This window comes from Balaenoptera musculus, chromosome 13 (genome assembly GCF_009873245.2).
Source record: "Balaenoptera musculus isolate JJ_BM4_2016_0621 chromosome 13, mBalMus1.pri.v3, whole genome shotgun sequence".
NCBI classification, from domain to species: domain Eukaryota; kingdom Metazoa; phylum Chordata; class Mammalia; order Artiodactyla; family Balaenopteridae; genus Balaenoptera; species Balaenoptera musculus.
In genome coordinates, this window is record NC_045797.1 from 27,562,563 (window position 1) to 27,583,125 (window position 20,563).

General features: G+C 52.0%; 1 protein-coding gene across 2 annotated transcripts in view; it reads left to right on the plus strand.

Moving 5' to 3' along the window:
- The window catches only part of SFXN5 (sideroflexin 5), a 114,990-nt gene that overhangs the window by 62,152 nt on the left and 32,275 nt on the right, over positions 1-20,563 (plus strand). For both annotated transcript variants that reach the window (XM_036873539.1, XM_036873540.1), the window contains exon 10: positions 9,462-9,552. In XM_036873539.1, the coding sequence (XP_036729434.1) occupies positions 9,462-9,552 (91 nt within the window). The remainder of the gene's footprint in view (positions 1-9,461; positions 9,553-20,563) is intronic.

The window sequence follows — 20,563 nt, forward strand, 5'->3', positions numbered from 1 at the left end:
GGTCCTCAGTCATTCCATCCCAACTGCTTCATAAGGCCAGAACCAGCCCAGCTTGTGGGTTGGGGGTTCTGATGCCCAGGCTGCAGAGTTACTGGGGGCTGGGGGCCCTCCAGGGCTCTCGGAGCCACGGTCATACCCGCAGGGCCGGGGACTCACGCTGGGCTGCCATGGCCCCCAGGGCGTGTGCCTTGCTGGGGACACCCTCCTCCCCCCTCCCCACCTAGCTGCAGAGCCCTTCCAGGAGGTGTTTCCCCAGCCATGCCAGCCCCAAGTCTTAGAGGCTTCTGTCCTTCTCATGCCCTCACTCAGTTACGCCCCATGTCCTGTCCACTCACTGTTCTACTGGATTTCCAGTTAACCAGGGGCGGGCCCTGTGTCTTCTCCCCCACGGAGGAGGGTGCGGAGCAGCGCTCCATAAATACTTGTTAGTCAGGTTGCTGATCGATTGCTGGCCTCAGGAGGCCCCTCTGCGCTCCATCCGCCCCGGGGCTGCGTCCCTCTGCCTGACGTCTGCGCACAGTGAGGGTCTAACTCCGGCAGATGGAGTGGAGTTTCTGACTTGGAAAATGTGCAGCTTGCTTGCTTTTCTTTTGTGTGTGTAAATCACAAAACCTCCAAAGAAAGAGGCTTTATTTTATTTTCCTTTCCCTTGTTCTCTGGAAGCCCAGGCCCCGCGGCCTCATTAACTGATCTCTGCTTCAGTTAGTGACAAATCCCCCCCCCCCCAGGGTGAGCCTGTTAGGAGGAGATGACCTGCAAACAAGTGTCACGGCCCCAGTGGTTGGCCCAGTTCTGGTATTAATTAAAATGAGTCCCTACAAGCAGGTGGCGTGGATGGGGGCTGACAGGCCAAGGGCAGATCCCAGGGATTGAGGACCCGCCTGAGTAGAGGCCAGGCCCTGGGAGTCCAGCCTCCTCTCCGGACCCGGGAGAGCCCTTTCCCCTCTCAGAAGAGCCCCTGACCTTGGGCAGCACCCCCAAGAATCAGAGATCCCTGTGTGCACCCCTAACTGCAGTCTCATGCTGGTGGCAGGACCACCGGCAGGGGGTTAGCAGCCTTTTGGTGAACCCTCTAAATAGATCTGGCAATGTCTGGTTTCTTGCTCGGGAATAAAAAAGAAATTTCGTCTTAAGTTATTTTTGAAATCTAGCAGTTTGCTGTCTTTTAACAAAGGAAGTTCTGTCAGCGCTTGCTGTGCTTTAGTTCGGGCTTTTGTGTTGAGCACGTCTGTGGTCAACCCCGCTGAGCCCTGACTACCAGGGGGAGACCCATTCTCTCCCTTCGGGGGTGCAAGTGTGCCAGGCACTTTGCAGGTGCTGGGGGGTCGCACAGACCGGTGTGTCCTTCAAGATGCCGAGAGGGGAAGCTGAGGAAACTCTGTGTGTCACCAGAATTATGATGAGGTGACTTGGGTGAGGTGGGACCCAGGGGAGCACCCCCTAATTCACACAGGGCTGACTCTTAGAAGACAGACTGGAGAGAAGCGAAGGCAGGGTCCGGTGCTCCAGAAAGAGGGCACAGCACACAAAGAGGCACGCAGGAGAAGGAGAGCATGACAGATTCCGGAAGCTGTCAGAAAGTGAGTGTGGCTGCCGTACCAGGAGTGATGGCATCGGGGTGACGCGGAAGCGGGAGGGGGCGAGGTAGTGGGGGCTGGTCATGAATCATCATGGGTGCCTTGTCAGGAGTTAGGAGAGCCATGCCAGGAACCCCTGCCTGGGCTCAGGGACCCCGGGGTGTTGCAGGGGGTGCAGGCAAAGAGGGCTGGGGGGAAAGTTGTGGGGGGGGTGGCCGGCGCAGCAGATGGACCACCCTTGTGGACACGGGGTCCTGGATGAGAGTGGACTTGGGGCTGGAGAGGAAGGCTCAGGGCTGAAGTCCCACATGAACGGTCAGGAGCTGGATGGTGGAGCCAGAGTATGAGAGTCGCATCCTCAGACACTTCACCTTCAGCCAGGTCCACGCTGGCCGAAGACTTTCCCTGTTGGAGAAATGCTGACCTCTATTCTTAAAGGGCCTGCACCCTGGAGGGTCCTTTCTGTATAGGATGCAGTGACTGTGTGTTACCCTAGACAGCAGGGCACAAGGAGGTATCCCAGGGGATCCCCGGGCTGAACCCCTCCCCCTCCCAGCTCCCATTGCTTGTTGGAGCTCCATGTCCCTGTGATAGTCAGGCTGGCAAATAATCATAATGGCTAACACTTGTGGAGTGCCTGCAATGTGCCAGGCACTGTTTAGATGTCCATCTCCTAAGGCACACCCTGAGCTACACCCTCAAGCACAGAGCGAGTCAGGTGCAGTCTTGCAGAAAGCCCAGGAACCAGGTACGAAGGTGGGTGGAAGTGCAACCCCTCGTTACTCTTAAAGGGCCCCTCAAAAATGTTCTCCCGGTCCCCACTGTTCTCAGGGTACCTGGGAGGGACTTGTCTACCAGGGTGCGTGGTAACAGTTCCTCCAGCTGGAAGCCAAGAACACTGCTTGGCTTTTCCCACCTTCTCACGCCACAGGGGAGCAGGAAGAAAAATGTGTCCTTTGTCAGCAGAATAGTGTCTGATTAAGCCAGCTCTGTCACTGACTTCACTCTGTGCCTCAGCGTCCTCATTGGTGTCCTCACCTGGTGTCTTCTGTGGTCCAGGGTGTAGCTCATGGTGCCTCCGTGGTCCAGGGTGTAGCTCATGGTGCCTCCGTGGTCCAGGGTGTAGCTCATGGTGCCTCCGTGGTCCAGGGTGTAGCTCAGGGTGTCCTCCCTGATCCAGGGTGTAGCTCATGGTGCCTCCGTGGTCCAGGGTGTAGCTCATGGTGCCTCCATGGTCCAGGGTGTAGCTCAGGGTGTCCTCCCTGATCCAGGGTGTAGCTCATGGTGCCTCCGTGGTCCAGGGTGTAGCTCATGGTGCCTCCATGGTCCAGGGTGTAGCTCATGGTGCCTCTATGGTCCAGGGTGTAGCTCAGGGTGTCCTTCCTGATCCAGGTTGTAGCTCAGGCCCAGCTACTCTTCTCTGAGCCTGATGGAGGTAGGAGGTCAACAGCCTGAGAATCCAGACCAGACTGTTGTCTCACTGCTTTCACTCTGTGGGGCTTCCAGGTTGGAGGGCCCATGGTATGGACCCTGTATCAGAATCTGAAGTGTTCCAGAAGCCTGCAGATGGTGATGCTGGCAGTGGCAAGTCTGATGCAAATATCGGCTTCACATCTATTCTGGGGAGGACAAGTTGTTGTCCCTTCCTAGATGGAAGGGGTCTGATGTAATTGGCTTTCTAGCAGGTGGCCAGCAGGTTCTTGTGGGGAATGGTTCAGGGGTCAGTGTTGGTCACTATTGCTAGCAAAGAAGCCACACAGCTGCAGCTGGAGCTGACTGGTGTGTGAACCCGTGCATAACTCTGTCCTGGCTACCTTGGCCCTTTGCTCTTGAACCAGTTGCCAAGTGACAGTCTGGTTGGGGTTGCAGGACTGTTGACCTCCATAGAGGGTCAGGGCCCACTGGTTGTTACCAAGAGTTTATTCTACAACGCATGCCCTCTGGTGGGCATTTTTGGTACCTCACAAATTCCTTGACCTGCCCCAGCCCTTGCTCCACCAGGGCCCACAAAAATCCCTGACCACATAGTTATATTATTATCCACCACCCAAGAGTAGATCCTAAATTCTGACCTCATGCCATCCCTCCTTTCAGGCATGCCCCTTCCATTGTTCTCCAGGGCCCCTTGGACCCCCTTATGGCAGGTGCCAGTAGAGTCTGCAAAGCCAGCTGCAGACAACCTGGTATTTCATGCTTCTGAAGCCTGCCGAGTCCCCCTCCCTTCTTACCTGGCTGCATCCTACTCTCCCTTAAGGCTCAGTTGGGCATCCCCTTTCTCAGAAGCCTTCACAGCCCTGGGGGGCTGCCCCCTCAAGGCCCCTCCTCCTGGCAGAGTGGGTGAGCCATACGCTCAGGTGACCTTAGACCTGTGCATGCAGCATCTAGCCCCAGAGAGCTGTGCTTGCTGAGGAGGACAGCAGCGGCTGCATAAGGCGTCTCCTTCATGGCTCTTTTTTTTCTGCCTCAGAAATCAATCAATCACTTGATTTATCTAGAAACATTTATTAGGCACCTACTCATTTCACCAGGCACCAGAAATTCCGTGAGGAGTAAGAGAGTATACATGGTCCTTGTGCCCAGCACTTAGAGCCTATTGGGAGAGATGGATTTTTAGTGAAGAGTCCACAGGTAAAAATACTTCTGTGCAATTCTGTTTCTCGTAATATACATGTGTTACTTTGACTCCCAACATTTTAAGAAGTAAATGAATATACTTAGGGACTGTAATAGGTACATGGAAGGAAGAGTTCCAGGTTCTGTGAGAGGCTGCAAAAGGAGAGCCCCGAGTGAAGAGGAGGCCTCTTTGAGGGCTTGATGTTCAAGCTGAAAAGTGAGGAAGCCAAGGGACAGCAGGGCTTTAGAGAGAGGGAGGGAGGGAAGGAGAGAGGGAACTGGCTCGTTGGAGAGGCAGGGCGGCGGCACGGTGGCTGGAGCCTTGCAAACACGGCCTGGAGGTCATGCAGGGCCCTGCGGGTCTTAAGTGCAGTGAAGCCACTGAAAGACTAATGCGCGTTGGTATCCAGTTTTGGAAGTCCACTCTGGCTGCTGTGGATTATACAGTGGATTAGAGGGGTCAGGGGTGCGAGTAGGGAGCCCAGTTAGGATGTGGGCAGCTGTCCAGGGAGAAGTGATGGGTGCTTAAGCTAAGTGGTAGGAGCAGAGAGAGAGAAGTAGCTGCGTTCAAGACACCCAGCAGGTAGAACAGAGAGCTCTGCCCCGTGGGCTGGATGTGGGGTGGCAGAGGCTCCTGTCCAGGTAGACTTCTAGGTTTCTGGCTTGAGGAGCTGAGCTGGGAATGGGAGAGGCAGGCCGGGTGTGGGTGAGGAGGAGAAAGATGACCTTCATTTGTGGTGTGTGCAGGTGGAGTGCCTGAAATCCACCGAGGTAGAGGCATACCGCAGGGGACCAGATATGTGGGCTGGAGTGGAGGACACAGCCTGGGTGATGCAGGCATTGCCCCAGTCCCATCTGAGGTCTCCTCTCAGGCCTTGCAGAAGCTAGGCTGGTGTTGGCCTGGAAGGACCTTCATAGTCAAGGAGACAGTTATCAGCCATGTAGCACATGACACTGGAGGTCTTGTGGCATGGAGCTCCCACCCCACCCCAATTCTTGGTACTGGTCAGCACTTATCTCCACCACAGCGGATGGCCAGGGAGCCAGTCCTCCCTCCTCTTCCTCTGACCTTCTCAGCTGCCCATGGCAAATTTACCCTCCTGGGAGCCAGAGCTTGGAGAGAGGTGCCAGAGAATGTCCACTGCTTCCTCTGGCCAAATCTGATGTCCCATGGGTCCTGGGCTCTGGCTTCTCCCAGGACCCCTTGTCTGCTAGCCACATGGGGAATTCTTATGCAAAATCTGCACCCCGTTTGTGTTCCTCTCCACCAAAATACAGCCTCTGTTTGGTTAATTTCTATTTTGTGGCTTATCTGGATGGAGGCTGTTAAAACAGACCCCGGGGGACCCTCAGCAGTGATTGTTCCATATCTCATTATCTTTCCTGAACCCGATTGTTAGCTCAGATTTTTCTGATCGCTAGCTGCTGTTCGTGATGAGTTGTGTGCCATTAATGCCAGCTGGTTCCCTTAAACAGGACCCACCATGCCAGGGAAAGTGAGCTGGCATTCGGAGCCACCAGCCACTTGGCTTTTTTTTTTTTTTTTTTTTAAAGACAGGTTTTTTTTTTAAACTTTGGGTTTATTTATTTATTTATTTATTTATGGCTGCGTTGGGTCCTCGTTTTCGTGCGAGGGCTTTCTCTAGTTGCGGCAAGTGGGGGCTACTCTTCATCGCGGTGCGCCTCTCTTGTTGCGGAGCACAAGCTCCAGACGCGCAGGCTCAGTAGTTGTGGTGCACGGGCTTAGTTGCTCCGCGGCATGTGGGATCTTCCCAGACCAGGGCTCGAACCTGTGTCCCCAGCATTGGCAGGCAGATTCTCAACCACTGCGCCACCAGGGAAGCCCCACTTGGCTTTTTAATTTTAATGGGCTCCACCAAATGTTCCAGGCCAAAGGGTCCCCAAGGAACCAGAACAGACAGGCTCCCAACCCAGTCAGCAGCCCACCCTGGTTCCTTCCGAGGCTGTGGCCATCCTAGCTGTTGGGACAGTAAGGTCTGGATTGGGGGCCTCCGCTGTATTCATGCCTTCTTGCCACCAGGCGCATCCTTGATGAGTAGACGGCGTGACCTCACTGGCTCCTAGCGAGCTTGCAGTGACACATGTGCCTGGGCCTTCTCCCTACTTTGCTGGTCCCAGCCCCTTCCCTGGGCTCAGGCGTGTGAGCTGTGCACTTAGAAAAGTGTGTGTGCCTCACTAAATCTCACCCGTCCATGTTGGGGAGACCCTGGTGGCTTCAGGAAAGGGGAGGCCAGAAGAGACCTGGGACCCAAGAATTGTTTTCTCTCTTCTTTCCTCCTCCCTACCCTGGGCTCCCACCTGGGGTGGGGGAGACAGGCTGGGTCATCACTCTGGGCTGTGCCAATCCTAGCCGGTGGGAAGAACAGCCAGCCAAGGAGGGGAAGGCTCGAGGGCAGTGGGCATGTCTGCATGTTTGCTACAACCAGGGACCACTATTCCTTCCCGCCCTCCCACCACCCTCCAGCCTGGCCTGCCCTCAAGAGGCTGCTGGGGAAGGGTTCCAGCTCCCTGCTGGCTTCTCAGAGGACTCCTGCTCCCCGTTCCTCCAGCACTCGCTGCATCTTTCCAAACAAATGTGGAGGGTTTTGAACCCAGACCTTCTATTTTCTAGCTGCCGAGGGCAGAGGGGGCTCAAGACCCCTATCTTCTCTGCCTGGAGCTGCCTCGCAGTCATCTGGGCCCCAGCCCCAGGCTGGTCTTTTCAGAGAGGCTTTTGCTTTGCAAACAGGCAGTTTTAAATGGCTTGTAGTAATTTTAAAAAATGGCCTGTCAGACATTCCTCACTGAGATGGAAGACAGTCGGAAAGTAAAGAGCACAGTGGCTGAGAGCAAGGCTTTGGGATTAGCAGGCCCTGGGTTTGAATCCTAGTTCCACCTGCCTCCTAATAGTGTCTGTCCTGCGGCAAGGTTACTTAACCTATCTGAACCTGTCTGAACTTCTCTCAATCTGTAAAAAGGGGCAACACGCCCTATCTGTAAGCCTGGTAGTGGGGATTTAATTAACATGTTTCACACGGTGTGCCCAGCACTTGGCCTGGTATCTCCGCATGCCCCTTTCCTCTTCCTCAGCGCTAACGCCCGCCTGTGTGTCCTCTGGCCTCCCTCCACGATGGCACCTTGTAGGAACATATTCCCTGGTATTTTGGGGGGTTGGGGGAACCCTTTCTGAGTCACAGAGGTAGTCACTTGCTGCTGAAAGTGGGGAGACCTGGCCTTGGTGAGTTCCATCTGAGCAGCAGGGGCCCTGGAAGCAGGGCCACAGGGCCCAGGGTGGGCGGGCAGCACCCCCCAGCCTGCCCCCACCCCCTCCACTGAAGTGTGTCCAAGCTGCCGCACATCTCTGTGCCTCCCTGCCTCCCCTTGAGCAGGCAGAGAGGATAAGAATTCAACTCTGACCACCAGCTTGAGGCTTCAAATGGAGGCCAGGTACCTGAGGGCCCAGGCCGGCTTTGCCTGGCAGCACTCTGGCTCCGCGGGGTCCTGGACCACCCAGGGGCTGGCGGGCTGGCACTTCTTATCTTCCCAGGTCTCACAGTTACGGCCTGGGCTGGGCCATTCGTGCCGTGCCTGCCCTGATTTGACTGCTATGGGCACCCTGCAGCCCTGGAGGCCTTCCCAAGGTTCTTCATCTTCCCCAACAACCCAGAGGGTTGAGGCCAGAGCCAGGGTGGCCTGCTGAACCACCAGGTGTGCCAGGCCGAGAGCAGGCTGTCCCCAGCCCCATCAGGTCCACAGTCCCACAGGGGAGGGCTGGCCCTGGCCGCAGTTTGGGGGAGCAAAGGCCTCTATACACCCATCTTCTGGTCTGGCCACAGACATCCTCTTTTGTCTCCCTGTGCCTGTGCGAATGCGGTTTCTCCACCGAAATGTCCTTCTCCCCAGCCTAACTCCACCTTCCTCTCCTCCAAGAAGCCCCTCTTCCAGACTTTGCTGATCTCTCCATCCATTCACTTCTTTGTCGTTTGTTGCATTTATTCCTCAGCCCCTGCCTTACTGAGCATGTACTCTGTGCCATCCCCTGCCCTAACGGCCAGGCGTACAAAGATGAAGAAGGCACAGTCCCTCCCTCTCAGTCCGGCGGGGGCATTAGACCCACAAACAGGGTACTGAGTGCTGGGAAGGAGGGGCCGGTGATGTGCAAGGGAGCGACTTTCTGCCTGGGAGAGGTGACGTCATTCTTACATAGAGTCATTCATCGAGGCCTCTTACATGCCAAGCTCATGCTAAGCACTGTACATAACATTCTTATAACAGCCCTGGGGTGCTGTAGACGTGACTGTCCCTTTTACAGATAAGGAAACTGAGGCAGAGAAAGGTTAAGTGACTCCCAGTGTTAATGACACTGGAGGTGGCGCTCAGAGCTGGGCCTTAAAGAACAGGCATAGACTGAGCAGGGGAAGGAGGGGGTTCGGGGCATAGAGACCAGCAAGGGCAAAGGCCCTGAGGAGGGAAATGCACGTAACGTTTCAGTTGACTGGACTCACGGAGAGAGAACGTGGGTGTTGGGGGAGTGGGGAGGGGAGGTTATGGAGGCCACAACTGCTGCATGGAGGAGACTCACCTACTTGCACAGGCCGTGGGGAGGAGCCGCCATGGCGGACAGGATTGGACCTGTGTTCTAGGGAGACGAGGGTCGGCATGGGGGATGGACTGGAGTGGGAGTGCCCAAGGCAAAGGCAAGGGGGGCCCAGGTGTCCTGTGCTGGGTGAGGGGAGCTGGAGTCTGAGTGAAGACGGACAGGGAGCCCGGGATGTCCGATGCACTCCCGTCCTGCTCTGGGCGGCTCTGCTTACCTCTCCAGTCACCTGTGAGTCCCCCCGTGCTGAGTCCCGCCTGTCCGGCCAGGCCCATGCCTGGGTCCACAGTGGGGCACCAGGCGTGTGGTACTTAAGAAGCTGGGTGGGAGTGAGGGGCATTCTACACGTCACTTATTTGCAGATTATAGATTGTTCTAACAGCAACCTCCCCACCATCCCTTTTCCTCTCCCCAGAGAGGCTGTAGGTGTGCACGTGTGTGCATACGCGTGTGTGTGTGTGCGTGTAGCTGATGCTTTTCCTCTCCCTCTTTCTCATGGGCCGGTTAACTGGGACGACTGGGCAGTGATGCTTTAAGGAGCCACCCTGGGGCTCGGCAGCATCAGGTCATGCTGAGGATGCAGGGTCTGGAGTGCAGTTCCAGGGCAAGGTGGTGCCCCTTCCTCCCATGGGCCGCTGCAGCACCACACACTCTTTCTGTTTTCTCTTTCTAAGGTGGGCCTTAATGTCCTGGTTCAGAAAGCCAACAAGTTCACCCCGGCCACCCGCCTTCTCGTCCAGAGATTTGTGCCGTTCCCCGCCGTAGGTAAGCCTTGCACAGCGAGGAGCGTCTGTGCGTGTGTGCAGAGGCATGCACTCACCACCTGTGGGCGTGTGAGGCGGCCGGGCTCTGGGGGAGCTGGACGGCCCCTCCACACCTCTCCTGACACTGGGTGGGGGGTGTCTCCTGGCTGGGGCGACTGGAACAAAATGTGTGTAGGTAGAAGAAAGGGTGACTGGGGCCCCACTGACCAACTCTGTGCCTGAGATTCTGCTTGTAGCACAGGGATTCTTAACCGGGGACCCCTAGATCCCCAAGGGGTCAGTAGATAGAATGCAGTAGATCTCATGGACTTGGTTGGGGAAAATATTTATACTAACCTCTAACTGAAATTTAACATTTCCTTCCATTATGAATGTAGGCAGCAAATCACAGTAATAAGCAGGACTTGTGTCTGTCACCAGTAGAAATCACAGATATTTTCATGTCACATTACAGTTGTTACGAAGATCTTAGAATATCATTTATGCTCAACACTAATTCAAAATCATATTTAATAGATCCACCAGTAGATCTTGTTTTTTAATTAGTTTAAAATCACATCTATTACTGTATCACAATTGAAAAAATATTTTGATAACTTATTTCAATATAATCCCTTTGTAATCCTACATATTTTGCTTTATGCGCTTAGAGACATTATTTGGAGAGGGGTGCATAGGGCCTCACCAGCCTGTCACAGGGGTTCCTGACACAAAGGAAGGTTTAAGGATCCCGCCAGTCTGGTGCTCCAAGCCCTTGTGCGGTGGGCCCTTTACGTTTCAGGGGCCTCCAATCATATTCAGGTAGCTGTGCGTGCACGTGTGTGTGTGTGTGTTTGTGTTTCTGTGTGTGTTTGTAGGGGCTTTCACCTGCTTTCAGCAGAGCCTTTGCTGGTCTTGGAGCCCTGAGCTTACAATAGGTGCCCCAGGCCTGGGCCCTGAGATCCCACAAGGCCCAGCCTGGCTCTTAAGAAGCCTACACCTTATTTGGAGAAAGGGCACAACAGTGAAAATTTTTAAAAAAACTAAAAAGAAATACACAACACTGACACTGAAAGAAACACAAGGCTGACCACCATTAGTCATCAAAAGAGAAGGAGAAGCAAGTGCTTGAACCATGACACTGAGTTCCCCATCTCATGCCAGAAGACAAAGCTGGGGCAGGCCCAGGAAGGGCATGAGGTCCCATTACCCCCCTGGTACCAAGGCTCAGCCTGAAGAGCCAGGCATGAGACCCAAGCTCATGGTCCCAACCCTGTTCTTCATCTCCAGGGCTCAGCTTCCCTATCTGTAAAATGGGGGCAACAGTACCTACCTTCCTACAGCCTTGAGCTGAGGATCAAATGAGACCACAGACCAGTTCCATTCATAGGAAAGTGCTTTGAAGCACCTGAAAAGCCCCTGTGAGTAGGTGGGAGATCATTATTGAGCAGCCCCACCTCCTTGTGGGCCCAGAGGCTAATGAACTCCCAGGACCAACCACCCGGCTGTTCCTCAGCCGACCCAGATAATTGCTATAGCAACTCCACACTTTTAATGAACTCTCAGCTATTTCTGGTGTGGGCCATTAATGGAATAACTCTTTAGATCTGACTTTGTTAAGGGGCCTAATTGAGTGAGCACAGCTGCCGATCTTGCGTTCCTAGCCATCCTGAGCTGGAGGGTCAGATGCAGCCTGAGGAGGGGGCAGCTCTCAGCTGCACTGGACCGGATTTTGGTCTCAGCTGAGATGTAATCTGTCCTTGAACCAAATTCAGATAAGAACTCCACCAGGGTCCCATTCCAGCCTTGCTTGGCCAGCCGTCTTGCTGTGTGACCTTGAAAGTGGTCTTAACCTCTCTGGGGGCTCTCTCAGGAGGAGGGCCCCTGCTTTCAGGTTTGACCCTTTCTGCCCCCCGACCTGAAACTTTCTGACCTGTCCCTCTTTGGGCTCCAGCCGATTCCTCTCCTGTTTTCTTGTCAGGGAGGAGCTGCAGCCCCTCACGCTGGTCCAGCCATTATGGAGGGTCTTGCAATCCTGCATATCCCTAGCCAGTTGCTCAGGGTATACACGGTGTGGTTTGCAGCCCTGATAGTCCTTGCTCGCCAGGATCCTGAGAGCAGTAGGCCCTTTCTGGCTGCTTCCTCAGGCCCACTGCCCAAGTCCTGGCTGTGTGCCTACCTGCCTTCCACCCACTGCCCCTTTCTCTCCTCCCCCACATGCGGGCTTCCATCTCTCTGGCCCCCAGTGTCCATCCCAGGCCCACCTGCAAACGGGCACTTGCCGACCCCCTGGGTGGACGCTGACACAGTGGTGTACAGGGGGAACAGGCATGCACCTCACCCCCCAGGGGCTTAAAAGCCCCCTGGTCCTCTCAGGCCACTGACTAGTCCCTGCACTTGGCCTCTCTGCACCTTACCCCCCAGGGCCTCCGGCCGGACAGAGCATCTGTCGGCCCAACAGCACACTGGCAGGGCCTAGGTCCCTCCAGGTGTCCACCTCTGCTTCCCATGGCAGGCGAGACCAGGCTGCGCCAGGCCACCATCAAGGCCACTGAGAAGCCTGCGCAGGACTTGCCTTACCTTGTAGAGGGTCCTTTGGCCCTCTGGCCCCCTGGCCTGATGGAGAGACAGGACTCACGGAGCCCTGAGTGCACACGGGGAGCAGGTTGATGCAAGTGGAAGTGATCAGATGACGCCCTGGTAGCTGGGGGTGGGGGGGGGGGGTGGGTGGAGCTTCTAGAAGGGGGTCTTCAGCTCAGGGGAGAGCAGGTCCTGGAAGGGCCCTGTGCCCTGTGCTCAGCGGCCACACCCCTCTGCCCTCTCCCCTGGGCGGGCTGGCGCTCAGGATCTGGGGAACGAGGAGGCTCCTGGGGTCAGCTACTTCTTCCCGCTGCTCTGCCCTCTCCTGCTCCAGCTTGAAGTCCGGGAGGTGCCCCGCTGCTGCCCAAGAGAGAGGCTCGAGACTTCCGGGCACAGGATGCCTGATTCCTGCACCTGATTCGGCCACTCCGACCGCTCTCTGGCCTCAGACCAGACCCTGTTTCAGCCCTTTCCAACGGGGGCCTCCGTGACAGTCGCTGCGGGCCTCCCGCGGGTTTGCAGAGCCCGGTGCGTCAGCGGCTCACGGCTCTCCACGTCTCCCCCGGCAGGCCTCTCTTCCCCCTCAGTTCTCCTCTTTCTCTCTCTGGGAGGACCCTCTGGCAGAGTGAGCCATCCCCGTTTTACAGAAGAATAGACAAATTCAGGCTTGCTGAAATTTATCCTTAGCTGGCCAAAGCCCAGGCCTCCCAGGCTCAGGCCAGGGCTACTTCAAGTTCACCTGGATACATCCTTCACCCCTGCAGGGAGAAACTAACTGAGGGATGTGGTCCAGGGGCAGCTGGGGCTCCTCTGCATCCCACCAGGAGCACTCCACCAGTCGGCCCCTGGCTTTTCAGCTGGGGTTGTGTGCACGTGTGTGCGACTGATGTGTGTGCATGCGTGTGTGCTGAGTACCTGGGAAGCCCCGAGGATGCTCACTGCAGCCAATTCTCTCCCTCAAGGTGGTTTCAGAGCCTTGCTGTGCCCTGGTCTAGGACAGCAATCATGTGGGAAATCTCAGTTTCTATTTATACACGGAGATGTTAGGAAAGACGGTGAGCCCAGGAGCATGTGTGCTGGCATTGGAATTGATTGGGGACTGGTAATTAATTTGTTTAGACCTTAATTAATTCTTCAGTTCTTTCTTATTTGTGGACTGTCACGCTTAATTGTGTTCAGGAGTTCGAGCTCGGAGCAGGCCCTCCATTAATTGATGTGTGGTTGCTGTGAGGTGGAAGTTAATGGTTTGGGGAGCTGGGCAAACACTGTAATTAAAGGTCAATCCAGGAGGCATCGGAAAAATACCCCCGCCCCCAGGTCCAGTCACCAGTCTCCACGAGCGGAGTCCATTCCAGGGGAGGCAAGCTCCACAAACAGCTTTCCTGTGAGGCCCTGGGGTGGGAGCTGGAGGAGTGGCAGGCAGGATGGAGTGGCAGGTCCCAGGTGCCATGATGGGGCACCAGGGAGAGGCACAGACTTATCTTGAGAGGCATGGGCAGGGCGGAGACTATGAGCTGGAGCTGAGGGCACGGCTGGGTACCCAGGCTCTGTGTCTGTGTATGTGGCGGTGAGGGCCGGACAGGAAGCTCTGAAGGTTGCCCCCAGGCTGCCTGGCTGGATCCACGTGGACCAGGGGACAAGCCGCGGGTGTGCTAATAAAGAGCCCCATCTGGGCCTGAGCTTCAGCACCGCTGGCCAGCTCCTTGCACAGGGAATAACCTTCCTGCATGGACCGGAAATGGCAGCCTCATCAGCCCTTTGTGGGAAGTGACTTCATCCTGCGTGGTTGGCAGCAGTCCCTTACATTAAATGTCACAGCTCACTTCATCGCCATGAAGAAGTCTCTGTGTCCAGAAGTGAGTCTGCTCCTCGGGGTGTCTGGGCAGTCTTTGGGAGAGGTCTTCTGCTCGTTCACACCAGTGTGCCCCACCTCTGCCCCCGTCTCCACGCTTCCCTTCACTCCCAGACCATGGGTCTTCCTGGCATTGATTCCCCCTTCACTTTACCACTCTTCCCCTGGTGCTCAATCCACCCTGCTTTCTTCACCTGGGAGGTGGCCCCGGCAGTGTGCCTGAGCCTCAGGGGTCAGTCCCCAGGCCTCACCTCCTCCACCCTTCATCCCTGAGGTTGGAAGACAGCAGAGTGCACCTGTGTCTGCTGTGTCCTGGGCCTCGTGATTTATGCTCCTTCTGTCCAGGTCAGTGAAACTTAATGTGGTGTCCACAGAGCTTAGGCTATCCTGGAGGCCCTCAAGCCGCTTCCTGGACCTGGCCCTGCTCTTGCTCATACCCCGTCACACTATGGTCAGTGTTGTGACCTCCCTTCTGCCCTCTCGCTGGGCCCCAGGCCTTTGCACGAGGCCCTGCTTGACTGGAGTGCCCCGCTCTTCCCCACTACCTCAATTCCACACTCTGCCTTCTCTTGGCTGCCAGGCCTTTGTTTCTCACTTCAGACATCACCTCCTCCAGGAAGCCCTCCCTGATAGCGCCAGTCAGTTAGACCACAGCACCCTGTGTGCCTATGTCTATCCTGGAACTACCCATTTTGTTTCCAAGTCTCCCTCCCTCATCAGATTCTGAACTCCCCAAGACAGGGACTAGACCTCATTCATCACCAACCCCCAACCCCCCCTCTGTGCTTGCCACCCAATGTTCAGTGTGGGTTTGTTCAGTGAACAAATGAATGCTTTAGTAGAAATGGTTTGAAATTGGGCGCCCAATAGTAAAACCCTACCCTGATGACATTGGTGTCCACATTCTGTGGCTGCTTGGACATTTATCCTGGTATTTTTTTAAAAAATTGTTCTTTGAATGTTCTGTTTTCTTATACAAGTTTTCCCTATCACTGTCATTCACTCAGTCAGGAGGCCTAGAGTGGATGACCAGGTCATCCTGGGCACATTCTTCAGCCTTTCTGGGTTGGATCTGGAAGGGTAGGCTGGACTGGGTGCCAGAATCAGGGGCAGCCCGAGAACTGGCCTGGGGCCCCAGTGTGTGTCAGGCTCCAAGTGGACAGGGCCAGTGGGACCAAGTCAACCAGAGGGAAGTCTCCAGGGCTGTGTCCTAGGACTCTGCCTTCAGTCTCGTCCCCTTCAGTTATTTTATAACTGCCTTGGTCAGAGGAGGCCTACGGGTCAGACTCAAGGAACAGGGGTAGCAACTTGGCAGTGATTATGAATTCACAGGCAAGAGTACCAGGATCCAAAAAGATCTCACAAGGTTTGATGTAAGGCTTGCTGTTCAAAAAATGCGGCTGCAGAAGTGTAGAGGTGCTGAGACCTGATTTGACCAGAGTACTTAGGATAACGATCCGGAGATTGTGTGGGCTGTATGCTCGGAATAGGTCTGCCGCGTGGTGCGTGGCTCTGAGGCTCCCTCTGGCCTCAGCTGCATTATTAGAGATAGAGTGGCCAGAACCAAGGAGTCTGTTTAGTTCTGGATCCCACACATCCAGACTAGCACTGATAAGTGGAGCCAAACAAGAGTAGCAGGATCTTCTGAAAAACTGACCGTCTGTTAATGGAATGAGCTGCCTGACCCCTGGGTTAGGGAAGTGTCTGAGTAGTAGCCTGGTCCAAAAATCTGAGAGGGGCACTTATGTGTGAGCAAGCAACTCACCCGTTCTGGGCAGCTTGCCCAGGACCTGGCATATACATAGTAGGTGCTCAGAGAATGCTTACTGAATGAATGGCCTTCCAATTCAGATATCCTATAATTCCTGAAATACAGAAGGCAGAGAAGTCCAGAGTCAGAGGAGGTGGAGAAGCACGAGGCAGGGGAGGAGGGGTTATGAATGTGGAAGGAGCAGGCCTGGTTGGGGTGGGCCAGGCCTGCTGAGGAAGGGGGAGGGGAAAGGGCATGTTGGGGCCTTGAATACTAGCTGAGAGTTCGAGCTTTAGCTTGTGATTAATGGGGGACCATTGAAGAATCTCCAGCTAGGGAGTAGCTGTGATAAAAGGGTGCTTTTCAGAAGATGAATGTGTTAGCAGGAATCTTTTATTCGGAGATCCCTAACTTCAGAGTCAGCCTATACCTAAATCTACAGGCTGATTTTCCAATCCAGAAATTCCCAGTCCTGAGTTTGTGACGCTTCAGTATAGGTTGTGAAACTCCCCCCAAATTCTCAAGCTATTTAAAAGAAAATCTGTGCCATATAGCACTGCCTCTCGGGCAGAACGGTGGGGAATATCATGAAATCAAGGAAATATTAAGGTGTACATCCCCATCTGATAACCATCACTCCTCTAAAGACAGAGGGGCTATATAGTCTGGTGCGATTCGAGTGTGTGTGTGTGTGTGTGTGTGTGTGTGTGTGTGCGTGTGTGTGTGTAAGATGATGATGTACATACATGTCTGCTTGTAAATGCATAGACCGTGTCTGGCAGGGACGTGAGAATCTGGCTACAGGGGTTGCCTTAGGGGAGGGGAGTGAAACTAAATTGGAAGGAGACTTTTTTTTTTTAATAAATGTATTTATTTTATTTAATTATTTTTGGCTGCATTGGGTCTTCGTTGCTGCGCGCGGGCTTTCTCTAGTTGCAGTGAGCGGGGCTACTCTTTGTTGCGGTGCGTGGACTTCTCATTGTGGTGGCTTCTCTTGTTGCAAACCACGGGCTCTAGGCGCGCGGGCTTCAGTGGTTGTGGCTCGCGGGCGCTAGAGCGCTGGCTCAGTCGTTGTGGCGCATGGGCTTAGTCGCTCCGTGGCATGTGGGATCTTCCCGGACCAGGGCTCAAACCCATGTCCCCTGCATTGGCAGGCGGATTCTTAACCCCTGCGCCACCAGGGAAGCCCAATCCTAACCTTACTTTGTATTATTTACCCTTTTATGTGATTTGGATTGTTTACCGACGTACTTGTTACGTACAAAATAAAAGAGAGGGAGGAAGTGGAGTCTGGAGAACTTTGTTCAGTGTCAACCAGGAGGCAAGGTGGGAGCTCAAGTCTCCTGGGGTCCACTAGAGTGTTTTTGTTTTTTGTTTTAATAAAAATCATTCTATTTTTTTTTCTGATAATACACGATTGTGATATAAGTTAAACAATCGCCCTCCTCTCCCCAGAGATTAGTTTGGTATATATCCCTCCAAATTCAAATAAACATCTAAAAGTGTAGAAATCTCTGCCTATTTATTGTATCTATCTATAATATAAATATGCCTATATAAATATATATCTAATACAAATGAGATCATACTGTGTATACTGTTCGTAAATCACTTTTTAACCTCACAGTAAATTTTGGATGTCTTTCCATGACAGTCATAAAATCCCAAGTTATCCTTTTAACAGCCACAATAACTCATTCTGTGGCTGTTTGTTAAAGATTATGAAATATTATTTCAAACACATGGAATATTATAGAAAATAGAGAATGAACTATTAGATGTACCCAAAGCCTTCTGTGCCCTCTGCCTTTTTGATTCTGGTTTCCTCCTTCTCTCTGGAGGAAGGCTGTTGACTTGCATCCTCCCCATTTGTGTTTTTATATTGTATATTATGTGTATATACCATAAACCAGAAATTGTATTGTTTGTGTGTTAAGTTTACATTAACTGTGTCGTGTTGTACATATCCTTTTAAAACTTGCTCTTTGGGGCTTCCCTGGTGGCGCAGTGGTTGAGAATCTGCCTGCCAATGCAGGGGACACGGGTTCGAGCCCTGGTCTGGGAAGATCCCACATGCCACGGAGCAACTAGGCCCGTGAGCCACAACTACTGAGCCTGCGCTACTGGAGCCTGTGCTCCGCAACAAGAGAGGCCGCGATAGAGGCCCGCGCACCGCGATGAAGAGTGGCCCCCGCTTGCCGCAACTAGAGAAAGCTCTCGCACAGAAACGAAGACCCAACACAGCCAAAAATAAATAAATAAATAAATTAATTAATTAATTAAAAACTTGCTCTTCATTGTAGTTTTGAGATTTATGTGTGTTAATACATATGCATTCATCTCAGCTGCTGTAGGCTGCGTGAGTCTTCCACAGACTAACTGGGGACATCTAGGTTGTTTCCAGTTTCTCACTATTATACGTAGTACTGCACCAGACAGCCTTATACACATGTCCATGTGCACATGAGTAGGAGCTTCTCCAGGCCAGAGCTTTTCAAACAACCACCTGGGGAGCTTTAAAAAGAAATGCAGACATCTGGGTCCTACCTCAGACTTGCTTCCAGTTGTGCAGCCAGTGTTGAGAATCAACAGTCTAGGGTCTGTACCTAGAAGTGGAATGACCATGTCAGAGGGAATGCCCATCTCTACCTTTACCAAATGAGCATACTGGCTTTTACTCTGCCTGCAAAGTTTGGATTTTTGTTTCCCTACATCCTCTTCAACATTTGGTATTATCAATCTTTAAAAAATTTTTGTCCATCTGAAATGGTTCTTTTCTCATTTTAATTGGCATTTTCCAATTCCCAGTATGGTTGAGAATCTTTTCTTAACTTTATTGGGCATTTGGGTTTCCAAATAGAAGAGAGAGAGAGAGAGTAGATTCCTTTTCATACCGTCCACAAAAACAAATTCCAGATAGATTGAAGACCTAAATGTGTAAAGTAAAATGTTAAAGCTTCTAGAAGGAAATATAGATGAACATTGGAGTAGAAACATAGAGTTTCCTTTTTTTTTTTTTTTAATTATTTATTTATTTTGGCTGCGCCGGGTCTTAGCTGTGGCATGCGGAATCTTCATTGCGGCAGGCAGGATCTTTAGTTGCGGGATGTGGACTTCTTAGTGCTGCATGTGGACTCTTACTTGTGGCATGCATTCGGGATCTAGTTCCCCAACCAGGGATCGAATCCGGGCCTCCTGCATTGAGAGCACAGAGTCTTACCTACTGGACCAAGTCCCGGGATAGATGACAAAAAAAAGTATATACCAGAGAGGAAAGGATTGCTTATTTGATAATATATGTATATTAAACTGTATGACAGCAGACACCACCAACAGTGAGACAACAAGCCACACGCTATTTGTAAACCATTAAACCAATGAGGATTAGTCTCCAAAACATATAAAGAACTCCTGCAGATTGATTTTTTTTCTTAGATTCAAATATCAGTCTTTGACTATTAATAAGTTCATGTTCATTGATTTTTAAAATATTTTAAAATATTTCTTTTATGAATTTTTACTTGAATATTTTTTGGTGATTTTGATCACTGTACCTTTTTCTTTAATTTTTGTTTTATATTGGAGTATAGTTGATTGGCAATGTTGTGTTAGTTTCAGGTGTACAGCATAGTGATTCAGTTATACATATACATGTATCTATTCTTTTTCAAGTTCTTTTCCCATTTAGGTTATTACAGAATATTGAACAGAGTTCCCTGTGTTATGCAGTAGGTCCTTGTTGGTTATCTATTTTATTTTTTTATTTTATTTTTTTTTAACATCTTTATTGGAGTATAATTGCTTTACAGTGGTGTTGGTTATCTATTTTAAATATAGCAGTGTGTACATGTCAACTCCAAACTCCCAGTCTATCCCTTCCCCCATCCTTCCCCCCGGTAACCATAAGTTCGTTCTCTAAGTCTGTTGATCACTATATCTTTTTCTTAATAATTGTTAAAACTCTTTATGCATTTTATGATTGTTTTTGGCTGAAAGTAACAGAAACCCTCAGCTCAAACTGGCTTAAATAATAAAGCCTCTCATTACTTTACAGAGGTCAAGTCTCCGGTGAGGAGACCAGGGCCATTCCTTCCATCTCTATGCTCTGCCAGGGGCTTCATCTTCAGGCTTGCTCCCTTTATGGTTGTAAGACGGCAGCCTCAATTCCAAACATCAGATCAAAACCCACCACTGCCCAGAGGAGAGGAGGCTCTGCCCGCCACCTCTGCTTAAGTGGGAGGAGACTTTTCCCAAAGTCCTGCAGACATCCCTCACTGGCTAGGATCAGTCACATGTCCCTTCCTAAATCAATCACTGGCAAGGGAGGGGTTATTATAATTAGTTTAGACTGATCTTTTGGGGGTAGAATAGCTATTGGGAGTCAGTCACCATGACCCTCCATAGATTAATATTGGTAGCCCTTTGTCATATATAATAAATATATTTTGAAAGCTTCCCATTTCTTATAATATTGTTCTTAAATAGGTATCAAATGCCATGTTTCTCAATTCTAAGATGCCTCAGTTATGAGGCATTAATCTAATAACCTTTCAGAAGAGGAGAGGACTATATTTCATATTCATTTGAAGGAATAAATAAGTGTTCACTACACATTCACTCCAAGTCACTTCTTTCAATACCACAGATTCTGAATCTCAGCCTTCTCCACATTTTACAATTCTCTTTCGGGCATTGATTGTTAAACACAGCATCATGGCCGTCACTGCTTTTCGTAATCTCTGCCTGTAATCTTGACCCTTTTAGCCCCTTTTAAATTGACAGTATAATTTTAAAATATATGAAAGATTATTGGGATTATTTTCATTTACTACTTCGTTATACTTGTGGTTT